General features: G+C 43.1%; 1 protein-coding gene across 1 annotated transcript in view; it reads left to right on the forward strand.

The window, feature by feature from the left end:
- Positions 1–22,642, forward strand: part of tbc1d2b (TBC1 domain family, member 2B) — a 110,734-nt gene that overhangs the window by 36,710 nt on the left and 51,382 nt on the right. The window contains exons 4-5 of the mRNA XM_071405118.1: positions 13,273–13,445; positions 19,086–19,357. Coding sequence (XP_071261219.1) covers positions 13,273–13,445; positions 19,086–19,357 — 445 coding nt within the window. The remainder of the gene's footprint in view (positions 1–13,272; positions 13,446–19,085; positions 19,358–22,642) is intronic.

Consider the following 22,642-nt stretch of genomic DNA (forward strand, 5'->3'; position numbering starts at 1 on the left):
GAGGTGCACCCATGACCGGCTCGGAAACCGGATTGCACAGCGGAGAAGGTACGGTGGGATTCGAGATGGTCAGTGATCTGTTTGTTGACTTGGCTTTCGAAGACCTTAGATAGGCAGGGCAGGATGGATATAGGTCTGTAACAGTTTGGGTCCAGGGTGTCTCCCCCTTTGAAGAGGGGGATGACCGCGGCAGCTTTCCAATCCTTGGGGATCTCAGATGATACGAAGGAGAGGTTGAACAGGCTGGTGATAGGGGGTGCGACAATGGCGGCGGACAGTTTCAGAAATAGGGGGTCCAGATTGTCAAGCCCAGCTGATTTGTATGGGTCCAGGTTTTCCAGCTCTTTCAGAACATCTGCTATCTGGATTTGGGTAAAGGAGAAGCTGGGGAGGCTTGGGCGAGTAGCAGCGGGGGGGGTGGGGCTGTTGGCCAAGGTTGGAGTCGCCAGGAGGAAGGCATGGCCAGCCATTGAGAAATGCTTGTTGAAGTCTTCGATTATCACGGATTTATCGGTGGTGACCGTGTTACCTAGCCTCAGTGCAGTGGGCAGCTGGGAGGAGGTGCTCTTGTTCTCCATGGACTTTACAGTATCCCAGAACTTTTTGGAGTTAGAGCTACAGGATGCAAATTTCTGCTTGAAAAAGCTGGCCTTTGCTTTCCTGACTGACTGCGTGTATTGGTTCCTGACTTCCCTGAACAGTTGCATATCGCGGGGGCTCTTCGATGCTATTGCAGTTCGCCACAGGATGTTTTTGTGCTGGTCGAGGGCAGTCAGGTCTGGAGTGAACCAAGGGCTATATCTGTTCTTGGTTCTGCATTTTTTGAACGGAGCATGCTTGTCTAATATGGTGAGGAAGTAACATTTAAAGAATGACCAGGCATCCTCAACTGACGGGATGAGGTCAATATCCTTCCAGGGTACCCGGGCCAGGTCGATTAGAAAGGCCTGCTCGCAGAAGTGTTTTAGGGAGCGTTTGACAGTGATGAGGGGTGGTCGTTTGACCGCGGACCCGTGGCGGATACAGGCAATGAGGCAGTGATCGCTGAGATCTTGATTGAAGACAGCAGAGGTGTATTTGGAGGGCAGGTTGGTCAGGATAATGTCTATTAGGGTGCCCATGTTTACGGATTTAGGGTTGTACCTGGTGGGTTCCTTGATGATTTGTGTGAGATTGAGGGCATCAAGCTTGGATTGTAGGACTGCCGGGGTGTTAAGCATATCCCAGTTTAGGTCACCTAACAGAACAAACTCTGAAGCTAGATGGGGAGCGATCAATTCACAGATGGTGTCCAGGGCACAGCTGGGAGCTGAGGGGGGTCGGTAGCAGGCGGCAACAGTGAGAGACTTATTTCTGGAGAGATTAATTTTTAAAATTAGAAGTTCGAACTGTTTGGGCATAGACCTGGAAAGTATGACAGAACTTTGCAGGCTATCTCTGCAGTAGATTGCAACTCCTCCCCCTTTGGCAGTTCTATCTTGACGGAAAGTGTTATAGTTGGGTATGGAAATCTCAGAATTTTTGGTGGCCTTCCTAAGCCAGGATTCGGACACGGCAAGGACATCAGGGTTGGCAGAGTGTGCTAAAGCGGTGAGTAAGGCAAACTTAGGGAGGAGGCTTCTGATGTTGACATGCATGAGGCCAAGGCTTTTTCGATCACAGAAGTCAACAAATGAGGGTGACTGGGGACATGCAGGGCCTGGGTTTACCTCCACATCACCCGAGGAACAGAGGAGTAGTAGGATGAGGGTGCGGCTAAAGGCTATCAAAACTGGTCGCCTAGAGCGTTGGGGACAAAGAATAAAAGGAGCAGATTTATGGGCGTGGTAGAATAGATTCTGGGCATAATGTGCAGACAGGGGTATGGTGGGGCGTGGGTACAGCGGAGGCAAGCCCAGGCACTGGGTGATGATAAGAGAGGTTGTATCTCTGGACATGCTGGTCTCAATGGGTGAGGTCACCGCATGTGTGGGGGGTGGGACCAAGGAGGTATTAGAGGTACGGAGAGTGGAACTACAGGGTCCATTGCAAACCAAAACAATGATAATGATAACTAGCCTGAACAACAGTATGCAAGGCATATTGATATTTGAGAGAGACATACAATAAGGCATAAAGTGATTGCAGGTCTTGATTGGGAGAGCTAGCTAAAACAACAGGTAAGATAACAGCAGCAATAACAGGGTGCTAGTCTAACACAGCAACAACAGGTAAAAATGGCGACGACTAGGCAGAGAGGGTCGGATTAACTACACACAGATCCTGAGTTAAAGCACAGAGCCGACAGATAAAACACAAATAAACAGAATGGAGTACCGTGAATTAATGGACAGTCAAGCATGCATCAGCTATGTAGCCAAGTGATCATAGTGTCCAGGGGGCAGCCGTAGATGGAGCAGGGAGGCCTCCACTAAGCTAGCACGCGGCGTTTAAAGTTAGTAGCCCGGGGGGTGGTCTGCTCAGACGGAGGGGGTCTGCTCAGACGTGGTCGTGTCGACAGAGAATCCAAGCCAGATGGCGATGGCGAAAGAGAGGTTGTGAATTGTAGAATTGTGTTTGCTAACTGGTGCTAGTTTCGTGGCAGTGGCGCTAGCTGCGCTAGCCGCAAGCTAGCTGTGAGGATCAGAAGCAGTGGCTCAGGGATTACGGCAGGAATCCGGCGTTGTTGTCGAGAGACAGTCCGATGCTGGTAAATTGGTGAGTAATATCCAGGCTAATAACAGGGCTGGTGTCTGTGCAGAAGGTAAAAGCTACTAGCAGCGGCAAAAAAATGGCTAAATTAGCTTGTAGCTGGTATTGTAGCCCAAGAATTCGCTGGTAGACCTCTTCAGCTAGCCGGCAGATGGGCCTAGCTCGAGGCTAGCTCAAGGCTAACTGGTGCTTGCTTCGGGACAGAGGTGTTAGCCAGTAGTAGCCACTCGGTTGCAGCTAGCTAGCTGTGATGATACGGTGTAATTGTCCAGAGCTTGCGTCAGGAATCCGGTGATGTGGTAGAGAAAAAGCAGTCCTATATGCTCTGGGTTGATATCGCGCTTGCAGACTGGCAGGTATTGGCCCGGTATTGAAGCTGGCTGTGTCCGAGTTGAGGGTGAAGACCGCAGCAGTGGCTAACTGACTACTAGCTAGTAGCTAGTTATCTGGCTAGCTTCTGATTGGGGTTACGGTTCTAAAGTATAAAAAAAAGAAAAAAAAGAATAGCAGCTCCGTACCACATTGGGTGAGGCGGAATGTAGGAATGTATATTCAGTTCCTAGATGGAAAGTGAAATTAAAATATATACGAAATGTATACGAAAAATACGAAGACTATTTACACTGGACAGGACAAAACAAAGACTCGTCCGACTGCTACGCCATCTTGGATTCAAGATCCTAGACTTTCAGGTTATTAAATGGACAGTATCTACTAACCTAGACTCTCAGGTTATTAAATGGACAGTATCTACTAACCTAGACTCTCAGGTTATTAAAGGGACAGTATCTACTAACCTAGACTCTCAGGTTATTAAAGGGACAGTAACTACTAGCCTAGACTCTCAGGTTATTGAAGGGACAGTAGCTACTAACCTAGACTTTCAGGTTATTAAATGGACAGTATCTACTAACCTAGACTCTCAGGTTATTAAATGGACAGTATCTACTAGCCTAGACTCTCAGGTTATTAAATGGACAGTATCTACTAACCTAGACTCTCAGGTTATCAAATGGACAGTATCTACTAGCCTAGACTCTCAGGTTATTAGATGGACAGTAACTACTAACCTAGAATCTCAGGTTATTAAAGGGACAGTAGCTACTAACCTAGACTCTCAGGTTATTAAAGGGACAGTAGCTACTAACCTAGACTCTCAGGTTATTAAATGGACAGTAACTACTAACCTAGACTCTCAGGTTATTAAATGGACAGTATCTACTAACCTAGACTCTCAGGTTATTAAATGGACAGTAACTACTAGCCTAGACTCTCAGGTTATTAAATGGACAGTAGCTACTAACCTAGACTCTCAGGTTATTAAATGGACAGTAGCTACTAACCTAGACTCTCAGGTTATTAAATGGACAGTATCTACTAACCTAGACTCTCAGGTTATTGAAGGGACAGTAGCTACTAACCTAGACTCTCAGGTTATTAAATGGACAGTATCTACTAACCTAGACTCTCAGGTTATTAAAGGGACAGTAGCTACTAACCTAGACTCTCAGGTTATTAAATGGACAGTATCTACTAACCTAGACTCTCAGGTTATTAAATGGACAGTATCTACTAACCTAGACTCTCAGGTTATTAAATGGACAGTAACTACTAGCCTAGACTCTCAGGTTATTGAAGGGACAGTAGCTACTAACCTAGACTCTCAGGTTATTAAATGGACAGTATCTACTAACCTAGACTCTCAGGTTATTAAATGGACAGTATCTACTAACCTAGACTCTCAGGTTATTAAAGGGACAGTAGCTACTAACCTAGACTCTCAGGTTATTGAAGGGACAGTAGCTACTAACCTAGACTCTCAGGTTATTGAAGGGACAGTAGCTACTAACCTAGACTCTCAGGTTATTGAAGGGACAGTAGCTACTAACCTAGACTCTCAGGTTATTAAAGGGACAGTAGCTACTAACCTAGACTCTCAGGTTATTAAAGGGACAGTAGCTACTAACCTAGACTCTCCGGTTATTGAAGGGACAGTAGCTACTAACCTAGACTCTCAGGTTATTAAATGGACAGTATCTACTAACCTAGACTCTCAGGTTATTGAAGGGACAGTAGCTACTAACCTAGACTCTCAGGTTATTAAATGGACAGTATCTACTAACCTAGACTCTCAGGTTATTAAATGGACAGTATCTACTAACCTAGACTCTCAGGTTATTGAAGGGACAGTAGCTACTAACCTAGACTCTCAGGTTATTAAATGGACAGTATCTACTAACCTAGACTCTCAGGTTATTAAAGGGACAGTAGCTACTAACCTAGACTCTCAGGTTATTAAAGGGACAGTAACTACTAGCCTAGACTCTCAGGTTATTAAATGGACAGTATCTACTAACCTAGACTCTCAGGTTATTAAAGGGACGGTATCTACTAACCTAGACTCTCAGGTTATTAAAGGGACAGTAACTACTAGCCTAGACTCTCAGGTTATTGAAGGGACAGTAGCTACTAACCTAGACTCTCAGGTTATTAAATGGACAGTAGCTACTAACCTAGACTCTCAGGTTATTAAATGGACAGTTGCTACTAACCTAGACTCTCAGGTTATTGAAGGGACAGTAGCTACTAACCTAGACTCTCAGGTTATTAAAGGGACAGTAACTACTAACCTAGACTCTCAGGTTATTAAAGGGACAGTAGCTACTAACCTAGACTCTCAGGTTATTAAAGGGACAGTAGCTACTAACCTAGACTCTCAGGTTATTAAAGGGACAGTAGCTACTAACCTAGACTCTCAGGTTATTAAAGGGACAGTAGCTACTAACCTAGACTCTCAGGTTATTGAAGGGACAGTAGCTACTAACCTAGACTCTCAGGTTATTAAATGGACAGTATCTACTAACCTAGACTCTCAGGTTATTAAAGGGACAGTAGCTACTAACCTAGACTCTCAGGTTATTAAAGGGACAGTAACTACTAGCCTAGACTCTCAGGTTATTAAATGGACAGTATCTACTAACCTAGACTCTCAGGTTATTAAAGGGACGGTATCTACTAACCTAGACTCTCAGGTTATTAAAGGGACAGTAACTACTAGCCTAGACTCTCAGGTTATTGAAGGGACAGTAGCTACTAACCTAGACTCTCAGGTTATTAAATGGACAGTAGCTACTAACCTAGACTCTCAGGTTATTAAATGGACAGTTGCTACTAACCTAGACTCTCAGGTTATTGAAGGGACAGTAGCTACTAACCTAGACTCTCAGGTTATTAAAGGGACAGTAACTACTAACCTAGACTCTCAGGTTATTAAAGGGACAGTAGCTACTAACCTAGACTCTCAGGTTATTAAAGGGACAGTAGCTACTAACCTAGACTCTCAGGTTATTAAAGGGACAGTAGCTACTAACCTAGACTCTCAGGTTATTAAAGGGACAGTAGCTACTAACCTAGACTCTCAGGTTATTAAAGGGACAGTAGCTACTAACCTAGACTCTCAGGTTATTGAAGGGACATTAGCTACTAACCTAGACTCTCAGGTTATTAAATGGACAGTATCTACTAACCTAGACTCTCAGGTTATTAAAGGGACAGTAGCTACTAACCTAGACTCTCAGGTTATTAAATGGACAGTAGCTACTAACCTAGACTCTCAGGTTATTAAATGGACAGTATCTACTAACCTAGACTCTCAGGTTATTAAATGGACAGTAGCTACTAACCTAGACTCTCAGGTTATTAAAGGGACAGTAACTACTAACCTAGACTCTCAGGTTATTAAAGGGACAGTAGCTACTAATCTAGACTCTCAGGTTATTAAAGGGACAGTAGCTACTAACCTAGACTCTCAGGTTATTGAAGGGACAGTATCTACTAACCTAGACTCTCAGGTTATTAAAGGGACAGTAACTACTAACCTAGACTCTCAGGTTATTAAATGGACGGTAACTACTAGCCTAGACTCTCAGGTTATTAAATGGACGGTAACTACTAGCCTAGACTCTCAGGTTATTAAATGGACAGTAGCTACTAACCTAGACTCTCAGGTTATTAAAGGGACAGTATCTACTAACCTAGACTCTCAGGTTATTAAATGGACAGTAGCTACTAACCTAGACTCTCAGGTTATTAAATGGACAGTAGCTACTAACCTAGACTCTCAGGTTATTAAAGGGACAGTATCTACTAACCTAGACTCTCAGGTTATTAAATGGACAGTAGCTACTAATCTAGACTCTCAGGTTATTAAAGGGGAAGTAGCTACTAACTTTCAGCCCATTGTATTCAGTGCCTGTTGAAACTGGTATGACTGGTATTCTCATCTGCCTGTCAAAAACCTCCTCTTGGAGAGAGATTGATGAAGCACTAACTCCATCTCTTTAAGTGGTGTAAGATGTGGTCTGACAACACCGAGGGTAGAGACCAACTGGTTGTGATCCTGAACAATATGGCTGCTCTACTTGCTCTCTCCTTTAGAACACATCTGCTGCTTGGATGATGTCATGTTCTAGAATGCCAGAACTCACGGCTGGGCTGGAGCGGAGGATGGAGAGGTCAAATGGAAATCACAAATCTGAGTAACATTCCAAGAGCGATTTAACAAGCAATGGAGGGGAAGTTTCTGACTTACTATGTTGGGTAGTCTGACACACTAACTGGTCTTATAACGTCAGGTTGAGAAAGCAGAAATGCAAGCTTCACCCATCGTAGGTATGAAAATACTGAGAGGAAATGGTTAGACACCATGTGGGTGAAAGTTCGCGAAACCTTCAGAGCCCAGAAATCATCAATCCCCCCCCCCCCCCCCCAGTGGAAGACAATTGAACTACGATAATGTGTCAGTAACACATTATCGTAGTTCTCTGTCATCAGAATAACACATTATCATAGTTCTCTATCATCAGAATAACACATTATCATAGTTCTCTGTCCCTAATATCATCAGAATAACACATTATCATAGTTCTGTCTCTATCATCAGAATAACACATTATCATAGTTCTGTCTCTATCTTCAGAATAACACATTATCATAGTTCTCTGTCTCTATCGTCAGAATAACACATTATCATAGTTCTCTGTCTCTATCATCAGAATAACACATTATCATAGTTCTCTGTCTCTATCATCAGAATAACACATTATCATAGTTCTCTGTCTCTATCATCAGAATAACACATTATCATAGTTCTGTCTATCAGAATAACACATTATCATAGTTCTCTGTCCCTAATATCATCAGAATAACACATTATCATAGTTCTCTGTCTCTATCATCAGAATAACACATTATCCTAGTTCTCTGTCTCTATCATCAGAATAACACATTATCATAGTTCTGTCTCTATCAGAATAACACATTATCATAGTTCTCTGTCTCTATCATCAGAATAACACATTATCATAGTTCTCTGTCTCTATCATCAGAATAACACATTATCATAGTTCTCTGTCTCTATCATCAGACTAACACATTATCATAGTTCTCTGTCTCTATCATCAGAATAACACATTATCATAGTTCTCTGTCTCTATCATCAGAATAACACATTATCATAGTTCTCTGTCTCTATCATCAGAATAACACATTATCATAGTTCTCTTTCTCTATCATCAGAATAACACATTATCATAGTTCTCTGTCTCTATCATCAGAATAACACATTATCATAGTTCTGTCTCTATCATCAGAATAACACATTATCATAGTTCTCTGTCTCTATCATCAGAATAACACATTATCATAGTTCTCTGTCTCTATCATCAGAATAACACATTATCATAGTTCTCTGTCTCTATCAGAATAACACATTATCATAGTTCTCTGTCTCTATCAGCAGAATAACACATTATCATCGTTCTGTCTCTATCATCAGAATAACACATTATCATAGTTCTGTCTCTATCAGAATAACACATTATCATAGTTCTGTCTCTATCATCAGAATAACACATTATCATAGTTCTCTGTCTCTATCATCAGAATAACACATTATCATAGTTCTCTGTCTCTATCATCAGAATAACACATTATCATAGTTCTCTGTCTCTGTCATCAGAATAACACATTATCATAGTTCTCTGTCTCTATCATCAGAATAACACATTATCATAGTTCTCTGTCTCTATCATCAGAATAACACATTATCATAGTTCTCTATCATCAGAATAACACATTATCATAGTTCTCGATCATCAGAATAACACATTATCATAGTTCTCTGTCTCTATCATCAGAATAACACATTATCGTAGTTCTGTCTCTATCATCAGAATAACACATTATCATAGTTCTGTCTCTATCAGAATAACACATTATCGTAGTTCTGTCTCTATCAGAATAACACATTATCGTAGTTCTGTCTCTATCATCAGAATACACATTATCATAGTTCTGTATCTATCATCAGAATAACACATTATCATAGTTCTCTGTCTCTATCATCAGAATAACACATTATCATAGTTCTCTATCATCAGAATAACACATTATCATAGTTCTCTGTCTCTATCATCAGAATAACACATTATCATAGTTCTCTATCATCAGAATAACACATTATCATAGTTCTCTGTCCCTAATATCATCAGAATAACACATTATCATAGTTCTCTTTCTCTATCAGAATAACACATTATCATAGTTCTCTATCATCAGAATAACACATTATCATAGTTCTCTGTCCCTAATATCATCAGAATAACACATTATCATAGTTCTGTCTCTATCACAATAACACATTATCATAGTTCTGTCTCTATCATCAGAATAACACATTATCATAGTTCTCTGTCTCTATCATCAGAATAACACATTATCATAGTTCTCTGTCTCTATCATCAGAATAACACATTATCATAGTTCTCTGTCTCTATCATCAGAATAACACATTATCATAGTTCTCTGTCTCTATCATCAGAATAACACATTATCATAGTTCTCTGTCTCTATCATCAGAATAACACATTATCATAGTTCTCTGTCTCTATCATCAGAATAACACATTATCATAGTTCTGTCTCTATCAGAATAACACATTATCATAGTTCTCTGTCCCTAATATCATCAGAATAACACATTATCATAGTTCTCTATCATCAGAATAACACATTATCATAGTTCTCTGTCTCTATCATCAGAATAACACATTATCGTAGTTCTGTCTATCATCAGAATAACACATTATCATAGTTCTGTCTCTATCATCAGAATAACACATTATCATAGTTCTCTGTCTCTATCATCAGAATAACACATTATCATAGTTCTGTCTCTATCAGAATAACACATTATCGTAGTTCTGTCTCTATCATCAGAATAACACATTATCATAGTTCTGTCTCTATCAGAATAACACATTATCATAGTTCTCTGTCTCTATCATCAGAATAACACATTATCATAGTTCTCTATCATCAGAATAACACATTATCATAGTTCTCTGTCTCTATCATCAGAATAACACATTATCATAGTTCTCTGTCTCTATCATCAGAATAACACATTATCATAGTTCTGTCTCTATCGTCAGAATAACACATAATCTTTTATTTCACCTTTATTTAACCAGGTAGGCCAGTTGAGAACAAGTTCTCATTTACAACTGCGACCTGGCCAAGATAAAGCAAAGCAGTGCGACAAAAACAACACAGAGTTACACATAGAATAAACACAATGTACAGTCAATAACACAATAGAAAAATCTATATACAGTGTGTGCAAATGTAGTAGGATTATGGAGGTAAGGCAATAAATAGGCCATAGTTGCAAAGTAATTACAATTTAGCATTAACACTGGCGTGATAGATGTGCAGAAGATGAATGTGCAAGTAGAGATACTGGGGTGCAAAGGAGCAAAAAATAACAATATGGGGATGAGGTAGTTGCCTAATATCATCAGAAGAACACGTTATCATAGTGCTGTCCCTAATATCATCAGACCCAAGGCCAGAGTCCAGAGGCCTCACATACTTTCATTGAAATTCACTGGTTGTTTGTCCTTTTTTTGTCTAAAGAAACATTACAAATCTCCAGAAAAAATGCACATCATACATCAGGAATGTACAGTAATGGACAGTTGAAGTCGTAAGTTTAAATGTATTTGGCTAAGGTGTATGTAAACTCATTTTTTCACAATTCCTGACATTTAATCCTAGTAAAAATTCCCTGTCTTAGGTCAGTTAGGATCACTACTTTATTTTAAGAATGTGAAATGTCAGATTAATAGTAGAGAGAATGATTTATTTCAGCTTTTATTACTTTCATCACATTCCCAGTGGGTCAGAAGTTTACATACACTCAATTAGTATTTGGTAGCATTGCCTTTTAAATTGTTTAACTTGGGTCAAACGTTCCGGGTAGCCTTCCACAAGCTTCCCACAATAAGTTGGGTGAATTTTGTCCCATTCCTCCTGACAGAGCTGGTGTAACTGAGTCAGGTTTGTAGGCCTCCTTGATCGCACACGCTTTTTCAGTTCTGCCCACAAATTTTCAATAGGATTGAGGTCAGGGCTTTGTGATGGCCACTCCAATACCTTGACTTTGTTGTCCTTAAGCCATTTTGCCACAAATTTGGAAGTATGCTTGGGGTCATTGTCCATTTGGAAGACCCATTTGCGACCAAGCTGTAACTTCCTGACTGATGTCTTGAGATGTTGCTTCAATATATCCACATCATTTTCCATCCTCATGATGCCATCTATTTTGTGAAGTGCACCAGTCCCTCCTGCAGCAAAGCACCCCCACAACATGATGCTGCCACCCCCGTGCTTCACGGCTGGGATGGTGTTCTTCGGCTTGCAAGCCTCCCCCTTTTTCCTCCAAACATAACAATGGTCATTATGGCCAAACAGTTCTATTTCTGTTTCATCAGACCAGAGGACATTTCTCCAAAAAGTACGATCTTTGTCCCCATGTCCAGTTGCGAACCGTAGTCTGGCTTTTTTATGGCGGTTTTGGAGCAGTGGCTTCTTCCTTGCTGAGCGGCCTTTCAGGTTATGTCGATATAGGACTCGTTTTACTTTGGATATTGATTCTTTGTACCTGTTTCCTCCAGTATCTTCATAAGGTCCTTTGCTGTTGTTCTGGGATTGATTTGCACTTTTCGCACCAAAGTACGTTCATCTCTAGGAGACAGAACGTGTCTCCTTCCTGAGCGGTATGATGGCTGCGTGGTCCCATGGTGTTAATACTTGTGTACTATTGTTTGTACAGATGAACATGGTACCTTCAGGCGTTTGGAAATTGCTCCCAAGGATGAACCAGACTTATGGAGGTCTACAATTTTTTTACTGAGTTTTTGGCTGATTTCTTTTGATTTTCCCATGATGTCAAGCTAAGAGGCACTGAGTTTGAAGGTAGGCCTTGAAATACATCCACAGGTACACCTCCAATTGACTCAAATGATGTCAATCAGCCTATCAGAAGCTTCTAAAGTCATGACATAATTTTCTCAAATTTTCCAAGCTGTTTAAAGGCACAGTCAACTTAGTGTATGTAAACTTCTGACCCACTGGATTTGTGATGCAGTGAATTATAAGTTAAATATTCTGTCTGTAATCAATTGTTGGAAAAATTACTTGTCATGCACAAAGTATCCGACTTGCCAAAACTATAGTTTGTTAACAAGAAATTTGTGGAGTGGTTGAAAAACGAGATTTAATGACTCCAACCTAAGTGTATGTTAACTTCCGACTTCAACTGTATCTGCATTACACTCTAGGGAGCTACAGTAATACGCATTATACTACAGTAATATGCATTATGCTACAGTAATATGCATTATGCTACAGTAATATGCATTATGCTACAGTAATATGCATTATACTACAGTAATATGCATTATACTACAGTAATATGCATTATGCTACAGTAATATGCATTATGCTACAGTAATATGCATTATGCTACAGTAATATGCATTATGCTACAGTAATATGCATTATGCTACAGTAATATGCATTATGCTACAGTAATATGCATTATGCTACAGTAATATGCATTATGCTACAGTAATATGCATTATACTACAGTAATATACATTATACTACAGTAATATGCATTATACTCCAGGGAGCTACAGTAATATGCATTATGCTACAGTAATATGCATTATACTACAGTAATATTCATTATGCTACAGTAATATGCATTATGCTACAGTAATATGCATTATGCTACAGTAATATGCATTATGCTACAGTAATATGCATTATGCTACAGTAATATGCATTATGCTACAGTAATATGCATTATGCTACAGTAATATGCATTATGCTACAGTAATATGCATTATGCTACAGTAATATACATTATACTACAGTAATATACATTATACTACAGTAATATGCATTATACTACAGTAATATGCATTATGCTACAGTAATATGCATTATACTACAGTAATATGCATTATGCTACAGTAATATGCATTATGCTACAGTAATATGCATTATACTACAGTAATATGAATTATGCTACAGTAATATGCATTATACTCCAGGGAACCACTACCCAACTCTTTCCTCCTTTTGATCTTTAAATGATCTAGTCACTGGCTTCGTATCCTATTCTCTCTGTTGCTAAGGATGTGTTGTGGTTGACCCTTGCTCTGTCCACCAGGAACTCCATGTCAGGTCTGCGTGTGGGGCGAGGAGGAGGAGGAGAGAACAGACGCTCTGTCTTCTACACTGGGAACAGTGCTGATGAGTGGGAGATGTTGGACGCTCCCACAACCAAGGACATCAACCAGGACCACAAACCTCCCATCCAGCCTCAGACTGACACACACAGACGTAAGAGTCCTCTTTACCCTCTGTCCCCTTTATGACCCTCACCACCTCCTCCTCCTCACCCTCTGTCCCCTTCCTGTCCCTCACCACCTCCTCCTCCTCCTCACCCTCTGTCCCCTTCCTGACCCTCATCACCTCCTCCTCCTCCTCCTCCTCTGTCCCCTTCCTGACCCTCACCACCTCCTCCTCCTCACCCTCTGTCCCCTTCCTGACCCTCACCACCTCCTCCTCCTCCTCCTCACCCTCTGTCCCCTTCCTGTCCCTCACCACCTCCTCCTCCTCCTCACCCTCTGTCCCCTTCCTGACCCTCACCACCTCCTCCTCCTCACCCTCTGTCCCCTTCCTGACCCTCACCACCACCTCCTCCTCCTCACCCTCTGTCCCCTTCATGACCCTCACCACCTCCTCCTCCTCACCCTCTGTCCCCTTCCTGACCATCACCACCTCCTCCTCCTCACCCTCTGTCCCCTTCCTGACCCTCACCACCACCTCCTCCTCCTCCTCACCCTCTGTCCCCTTCCTGTCCCTCACCACCTCCTCCTCCTCCTCACCCTCTGTCCCCTTCCTGACCCTCACCACCTCCTCCTCCTCACCCTCTGTCCCCTTCCTGACCCTCACCACCACCTCCTCCTCCTCACCCTCTGTCCCCTTCATGACCCTCACCACCTCCTCCTCTTCATCACCCTCTGTCCCCTTCATGACCCTCACCACCTCCTCCTCTTCATCACCCTCTGTCCCCTTCATGACCCTCACCACCTCCTCCTCCTCACCCTCTGTCCCCTTCATGACCCTCACCACCTCCTCCTCCTCACCCTCTGTCCCCTTCATGACCCTCACCACCTCCTCCTCTTCATCACCCTCTGTCCCCTTCATGACCCTCACCACCTCCTCCTCCTCACCCTCTGTCCCCTTCATGACCCTCACCACCTCCTCCTCTTCATCACCCTCTGTCCCCTTCATGACCCTCACCACCTCCTCCTCCTCACCCTCTATCTCCTTCATGACCCTCACCACCTCCTCCTCCTCACCCTCTGTCCCCTTCCTGACCCTCATCACCTCCTCCTCACCCTCTGTCCCCTTCATGACCCTCACCACCTCCTCCTCCTCTTCACCCCCTGTCCCCTTCCTGACCCTCACTACCTCCTCCTCCTCCTCACCCTCTGTGCCCTTCCTGACCCTCATCACCTCCTCCTCACCCTCTGTCCCCTTCATGACCCTCACCACCTCCTCCTCCTCTTCACCCCCTGTCCCCTTCCTGACCCTCACCACCTCCTCATCATCACCCTCTGTCCCCTTCCTGACCCTCACCACCACCTCCTCATCACCCTCTGTCCCCTTCCTGACCCTCACCACCTCCTCCTCACCCTCTGTCCCCTTCCTGACCCTCACCACCACCTCCTCCTCACCCTCTGTCCCCTTCCTGACCCTCACCACCTCCTCCTCACCCTCTATCCTCTTCCTGACCCTCACCACCTCCTCCTCACCCTCTGTCCCCTTCCTGACCCTCACCACCCCCTCCTCCTCCTCACCCTCTGTCCCCTTCCTGGCCCTCACCACCTCCTCCTCACCCTCTGTCCCCTTCCTGACCCTCACCACCACCTCCTCCTCCTCCTCCTCATCACCCTCTGTCCCCTTCCTGACCCTCACCACCACCTCCTCCTCACCCTCTGTCCCCTTCCTGACCCTCACCACCTCCTCCTCCTCCTCACCCTCTGTCCCCTTCCTGACCCTCACCACCTCCTCCTCCTCCTCACCCTCTGTCCCCTTCATGACCCTCACCACCTCCTCACCCTCTGTCCCCTTCCTGACCCTCACCACCACCTCCTCCTCACCCTCTGTCCCCTTCTTGACCCTCACCACCTCCTCCTCCTCCTGCTCTGTCCCCTTCCTGACCCTCTCCACCTCCTCCTCACCCTCTGTCCCCTGCCTTCCTGCCAAGTAGCAGCTACTCTTCATGGCGTCCAAACTAGAGGTCGACCGATTAATCGGAATGGCCGATTAATTAGGGCCGATTTCAAGTTTTCATAACAATCGGAAATCTGTATTTTTGGACACCGATTTGGCCGATTTTATTATTATTATTATTATTATTATATATATATTTTACACCTTTATTTAACTAGGCAAGTCAGTTAAGAACAGATTCTTATTTTCAATGACGGCCTAGGAACGGTGGGTTAACTGCCTCATTCAGGGGCAGAACGACAGATTTTTACCTTGTCAGCTCGGGGGATTCAATCTTGCAACCTTACAGTTAACTAGTCCAACGCTCTAACCACCTGATTACATTGCACTCCACGAGTAGCCTGCCTGTTACGCGAATGCAGTAGAAGCCAAGGTAAGTTGCTAGCTAGCATAAAACTTATCTTATAAAAAACAATCAATCAATCATAATCACTAGTTATAACTACACATGGTTGATGATATTACTAGTTTATCTAGCGTGTCCTGCGTTGCATATAATCGATGCGGTGCGTATCGTTGCTCCAACGTGTACCTAACCATAAACATCGATGCCTTTCTTAAAATCAAAACACAGAAGTATATATTTTTAAACCTGCATATTTAGCTGAAAGAAATCCAGGTTAGCAGGCAATATTAACCAGGTGAAATTGTGTCACTTCTCTTGCGTTCATTGCACGCAGAGTCAGTGTATATGCAAAAGTTTGGGCCGCCTAATTTGCCAGAATTTTACGTAATTATGACATAACATTGAAGGTTGTGCAATGTAACAGGAATATTTAGACTTATGGATGCCACCCGTTAGATGAAATACGTAATCACACCTGTGGGGAGAGGGGCATTCTTCTTACCAAACCACATGACCTTTGTTTTGGAGGTGTTCAGAACAAGGTTAAGGGCAGAGAAAGCTTGTTGGACACGAAGAAATCTTTGTTGTAGAGCGTTTAACACAAAATCGGGGAGGGGCCAGCTGAGTATAAGACTGTATCATCTGCATATAAATGGAAGAGAGAGCTTCCTACTGCCTGAGCTATGCTGTTGATGTAAATTGAGAAGAGCGTGGGGCCTAGGATCGAGCCTTGGGGTGCTCCCTTGGTGACAGGCAGTGGCAGAGACAGCAGATTTTCTGACTTTATACACTGCACTCTTTGAGAGAGGTAGTTAGCAAACCAGGCCAAAGACCCCTCAGAGACACCAATACTCCTTAGCCGGCCCACAAGAATGGAATGGTCTACTGTATAAAAAGCTTTGGCCAAGTCAATAAAAATAGCAGCACAACATTTTGAATCAAGGGCAATGGACCTTTAAGGTTGCAGTGACACATCCATAACCTGAGCGGAAACCAGATTGCATACCAGAGAGAATAAAAGAAAAGCCAGTCAGTTGATTATTGACAAGTTTACAACACTTTTGATAAACAGGACAAAATAGAAATAGGCCTATGACAGTTAGGATCAGCTTGATCTCCCCTTTAAATAAAGGATGAACTGTGACTGCCTTCCAAGCAATGGGAACCTCCTCAGAAAGGAGAGACAGGTTAAAAAGGCACGAGATAGGCTTGGTGATGATATATACCAATTTACAGAGGCCAGTTCGTGAAGGAAGGCTTCCTCATTAAAGTTTCTTAGCAAGCGTCTATGACAAATCAGGACAGGTCGTTTCACTGAGCAGCCATTACGAACACAGGCTGTAAAACAGTGATCACTAAGGTCATTACAGAAAATACCAGACTGATACCTATCAGGATTATTTGTGAGGATAACATCGAGGAGAGTAGCCTTTTCTGGGTGTTTGGAGTCATACCTTGTGGGATTGGTAATAATCTGAGAAAGATTTAGGGAGTCCCATTGCTTTAGGACTTGGTCAGGTGGTTTAAGCATGTCCCAGTTTAGGTCACCTAGCAGGACAAATTCAGACTTAGTGTACGGGGCCAGCAGAGAGCTTAGGGCAGGCAGGGTACAGGCCAGGAGAGAGCTTAGGGCAGGTAGTGTACAGGCCGGTGCTGATGGAGGACGATAACACCCAGCAACAGTCACCAAAAGCTATTTGAAAGTTTAATGCTTAAAACCAGCAAATCAAATCGTTTGGGGACAGACTTGGTGGAAACAACTGAGCACTGAAGGTGATCCTTGGTAAAGATTGCCACTCCCCCACCTTTGGAAGATCTGTCTTGTTGAAAAAGGTTATAACCAGAAAGGTTAACATCAGTATTCAAAACACTCTTCCTTAGCCACGTCTCAGTAATGACCAACACATCTGGATTGGAGCTGTGAACCCACACTTTCAATTGATCCATTTTAGGTAATAAGCTTCTAGTGTTAATGTGCAGAAAACCCAGGCTTTTACGAGAGCAGAAATCAGTGAAGCAGATATCAGAGCAGAAATCAGAATTGTGGCTAGCAACAGTAGATGGGCCTGGGGTGTACATGCACATTTCCGATTATCATCAGCAGTAATACAATCAGGGCACTGCAGAGGACAGGGAGAATGCTGCAGTGTTGATTTTTTTTTTAATGACATTTGAATGTGCATCAGATGGCAACAAGATCTTATTTTACAGCAATTTCATCAGGTAACATGAATACAAAGCCGGCGAGAGGTGGTTAGAATAGGATGGGAGGCCAAGAGTCCGTGTAACCAATAGAGAACCAGAGTCCTGAGTGTGGGAACAAACATAGTGTCCCAAGGTTGGGTAAACAAGCAAGTTCATTGTCAACAAAGCACGCCGGAGTCATGAGGCAAATGGCAGAAAGCACAATAAAAAATAATATAACGACTGGTGCGAGCCAGTGTAAGTTCAAAGATTCACTCACCCCAAAAAGATAACTTGAGAGAGTAGCTCTCTGAGTCCAGGAGGCTATAAAAGTCTGAGATAAAATTAATAAATAGTAGGTCTATACTAGTTAATTCAAGCGTTTCTGAGTAAGCTCACATATTAAGCTTCACAAGTTAATTAGCCTACCTAAAATTCCGATCAGTCCAAAGTCTGTGTGTGCTGGAGGCGAAAGCGAGGGAGAGGTGGGTGTGGGGGGGGTACCTGTACCTGACAGGGGGAGATGGTGAACAGATTGCCAGGTGGAATACAAGCAGCAGGCAACAGGAGTAGGTGTCACCCGCTTTGGAGAAGCTTTTTTCAGGAGGCAGATTCCTTGCTAGCTAACTAACGTAGCAAGTCTCTGTCCACTGTTGTTAGCTAGCTATATCTCTTCAGTTTTGGCGAATGACTGGTCCTTTACGACGTCCAAACAAAGTTGTCCTGTGGCTGTTGTATTTTGGAGATTGCGAGGAGGATATCTTTTGATGTGATCAAATCAACAATATTGTTTCTTATTGAGGTCATTTAATTTGAGGTAAAGCTGCACAACAGTTCAAAGTAGAGATTAACCCAGGGGGTACTGTATTGTAATGACCTCTGGATAGGTAGAGGGGGTTTCAAAGACCTTGGGAACAAGAATCTTTGGTAGTCGGGAATCCTTCCAGTTAATATCAGATTGTAGGTTTGGAGTTTTGATTTGGAGTGAAGGTTATGTTGTGGAGGGTAGTATCCTGTATATGTCCTTGTGGAAAACTCTAAATCTATATTTTTGTAAAAACATGCTGAAAAATGCAGGAAGACTGCAGTCACTGTATCTGAAGACACTGTATCTATAGTAATCCCTCCCTCTGACCTCTCACCCCCAGATTCCATTGGTTCTCCGTTCACATTTGACTTGGGGCGGAGCAGCAGTTCGTCGTTGCGCCCCAAGAGGCCCACTCTGCGGGACATCATGGGTTCAGGGAGGTTAGGACGCAGCGCAGAGAGCTCCTCCCCCTCCTCTCAGACCACGTCCCCAGTGGAGTGTAACGGCAGCAGGACCAATGAGCTGCAGCTCCGACTCCAGGGCCAGGAACAGGAACTGACACGCCTCCACGAGGAGAACAACAACCTGACTGAAGAGTTAACCTCCCAGAAGGTAAGGTCATAGAGAAACTCGCGCGCACATTTTTTAAAATCTGATTTTTAAATCTAATTTTTACTTGTGTCAGTTACTTGATGTGGAATAGAGTTCCATGGAGTCATGGCTCTATGTAGTACTGTGAGCCTCCCATAGTCTGTTCTGGACTTGGGGCTGTGAAGAGACCTCTGGTGGCATGTCTTGTGGGGTATGCATGGGTGTCCGAGCTGTATGCCAGTAGTTTAGACAGACAGCTCAGTGAATTCAACATGTCAATACCTCTCATAAATAAAAGTAGTGATGAAGTCAATCTCTCCTCCACTTTCAGCCAGGAGAGATTGACTATTAAACAGCTTCTATTACCATCAGACTGTTGTGAATGTGTCATCGTTCAGACATCAAAGCCCATTACACATATTGACACTGGCCTGTTCCTCTACTGTCCCTAGAGATGAGATAATCAGTCCCCAGTGTATTCAAATTGTCTCTAGGTGGTTTACCAATGGTCTAAACAATTAACCAACCAATCAATAGGTATTGTAGCCTAAGAATTAGCTGGTGGACCTCTTCAGCTAGCTGGGAGATGGGCCTAGCTTGAGGCTAGCTCAAGGCTAACTGGCGTTTGCTTCGGGACAGAGACGTTAGCCAGGAGTAGCCACTCGTATTGCAGCTAGCTGCGATGATCCGGTGTAAAGGTTCAGAGCTTGCGATAGGAATCCAGAGATGTGGTAGAGAAATGTCAGGTATTGACCGAGCTGAGGCTGGCTGGTGTCCGAGTTAACGGTGAAGACCGCTAGCAGTGGCTAACTGACTACTAGCTAGCTTCTACTAGCTGGGGTTCCGGTTCTAAAGTATAAAAATAGCAGATCCGTACCACATTGGGTGAGGCAGGTTGCAGGAGAGTATATTCAGTCCGTAGATGGAAAGTGAGATTAAAAATATATCCAAAATATATTTAACAAAAGGAAAACGATATTTACACGGGACAGGACAAGACAAAACGCACGTCCGATTGCTACGCCATCTTGGGGCATAGCAATACGCATTAATAATCTTGGACCCTTTACTGCCGATCCGTCATGCCTGGTCTGCCGACGTAATCGTTCGAGGTGGTTTCAACAGGCTCTTCCGTTGCAACGGTGCAGAAGGCCCATCTGCTATCCCCGGCCCGCTAGCTGTCTGAATCGCCGTGTCTCCAGCCCTACCCTGCCCAATATGCCTTAGATAGCCCTTTTGTCCCACCCCCCACACATGCAGTGACCTCACCTGGCTTATCTGGTGCCTCTAGTGACAAAACCTCTCATCGTCACTCAATGCCCAGGTTTACTACCATACCCTTGTCTGTACATTATGCCTTGAATCTATTTTTCTGCGCCCAGAGATCTGCTCCTTTTACTCTGTTTCGAACGCACTAGACGACCAGTTCTTATAGCCTTTAACTTCTCTAGGATATGTGGGACGCTAACGTCCCACTTGGTCAAAAGCCAGTAAAAATGCAGAGCGCCAAATTCAAATATATAAAATCTAACATGAAAGACACCAAATTAAAGCTTCACTTGTTGTGAATCCAGCCAACATGTCTGATTTCAAAAAGGATTTATGGCGAAAGCACACCAAACGATTATGTTAGGTCAGTACATAGCCACAGAAAAACCGAGCCATTTTTCCAGCCAAAGAGAGGAGTAACAAAAAGCAGAAATATAGATCAAATTAATCCCTAACCTTTGACGATCTTCATCAGATGACACTCCCAGGACTCAATGTTACACAATACATGTATGTTTTGTTCGATAAAGTTCATACTTATATCCAAAAACCTCAGTTTATATTGGCGCCATGTTCAAAAATGCCTCCAAAACATCTGGAGAAATTGCAGAGAGCCACATCAAATAACAGAAATACTCATCATAAACTTTGATGAAAGATACATGTTTTACATAGAATTAAAGATAAACTTGTTCTTAATGCAACCGCTGTGTCAGATTTCAAAAAAGCTTTACGGCAAAAGCACAATATTCAATAATCTGAGTACAGCGTTCAGCCACCAAAGCAAGCCATACAGTTACCCGCCAAATTGTGCAGTCAACAAAAGTCAGAATTAGCATTATAAATCTTCACTTACCTTTGCTGATCTTCGTCAGAATGCACTCCCAGGACTCCCACTTCCACAAGAAATGTTCGTTTTGTTCGATTACGTCCATATTTATGTCCAAATACCTCCGTTTAGTTCACTATTCCAAAGGCACAATGCGCGAGCGCAAAATCCAGACGAAAAGTCAAAAGTGTTCCATTACAGTTTGTAGAAACATGTCAAAAGATGTTTACAATCAATCCTATTATAATAAATCTTCAATAATATTCCAACCGGACAATAGCGTATTCATTACAAAGGAAAAAGAAGGAATGGCGCGCCCGAGTGACCGCGCAGAAAAACAACTCATTGGCCTCAGCATAGTCCACTTGTTGAAACAGCTCTTATTCGACCCCCTTCCACAATAGAAGCCTCAAACAACTTTCTAAAGACTGTTGACATTTGCTGGAAGCCTTGGGAAGTGCAATGTGGCCCCATAGACACAGCATATTGGATAGGCAATCACTGAAATGAAACTACAAACCTCAGATTTCCCACTTCCTGGTTGGATTTGTCTCAGGTTTTCGCCTGCCATATGAGTTCTGTTATACTCACAAACATTATTTTAACAGTTTTGGAAACCTTAGAGTGTTTTCTATCCAAATCTACTACTTATAGGCATATCATAGCTTCTGGGCCTGGGTAACAAGCAGTTTACTCTGGGCACCTTATTCATCCAAGCTACTCAATACTGCCCCCCTTTCCCAAAGAAGTTAACTAACCTCGAAACGAGCTTCAATGCCATACAACACTCCTTCCGTGGTCTCCAACTGCTTTTAAATGCAAGTAAAACTAAGTGCATGCTTCAACCGATTGCTGCCCGCACCCGCCCGCCCGACTAGGTTCACTACTCTAAAAGGTTTTGACTTAGAATAACTACAAATACCTAGGTGTCTGGTTAGACTGTAAACTCTCCTTCCAGACTCATATTAAGCATGTCCAATCCAAAATTAAATCTAGAATCAGCTTTCCTATTTCGCAACAAATCCTCCTTCACTCATGCTGCCAAACATACCCTCGTAAAACGGACTATCCTACCCATCCTTGACTTCGGTGATGTCATTTACAAAATAGCCTCCAACACTCTACTCAGCAAATTGGATGCAGTCTATCACAGTGCCATCCGTTTTGTTACTAAAGCCCCATATACCACCCACCATTGCGACCTGTAT

Source organism: Salvelinus alpinus, chromosome 6, assembly GCF_045679555.1.
Source record: "Salvelinus alpinus chromosome 6, SLU_Salpinus.1, whole genome shotgun sequence".
NCBI lineage: Eukaryota > Metazoa > Chordata > Actinopteri > Salmoniformes > Salmonidae > Salvelinus > Salvelinus alpinus.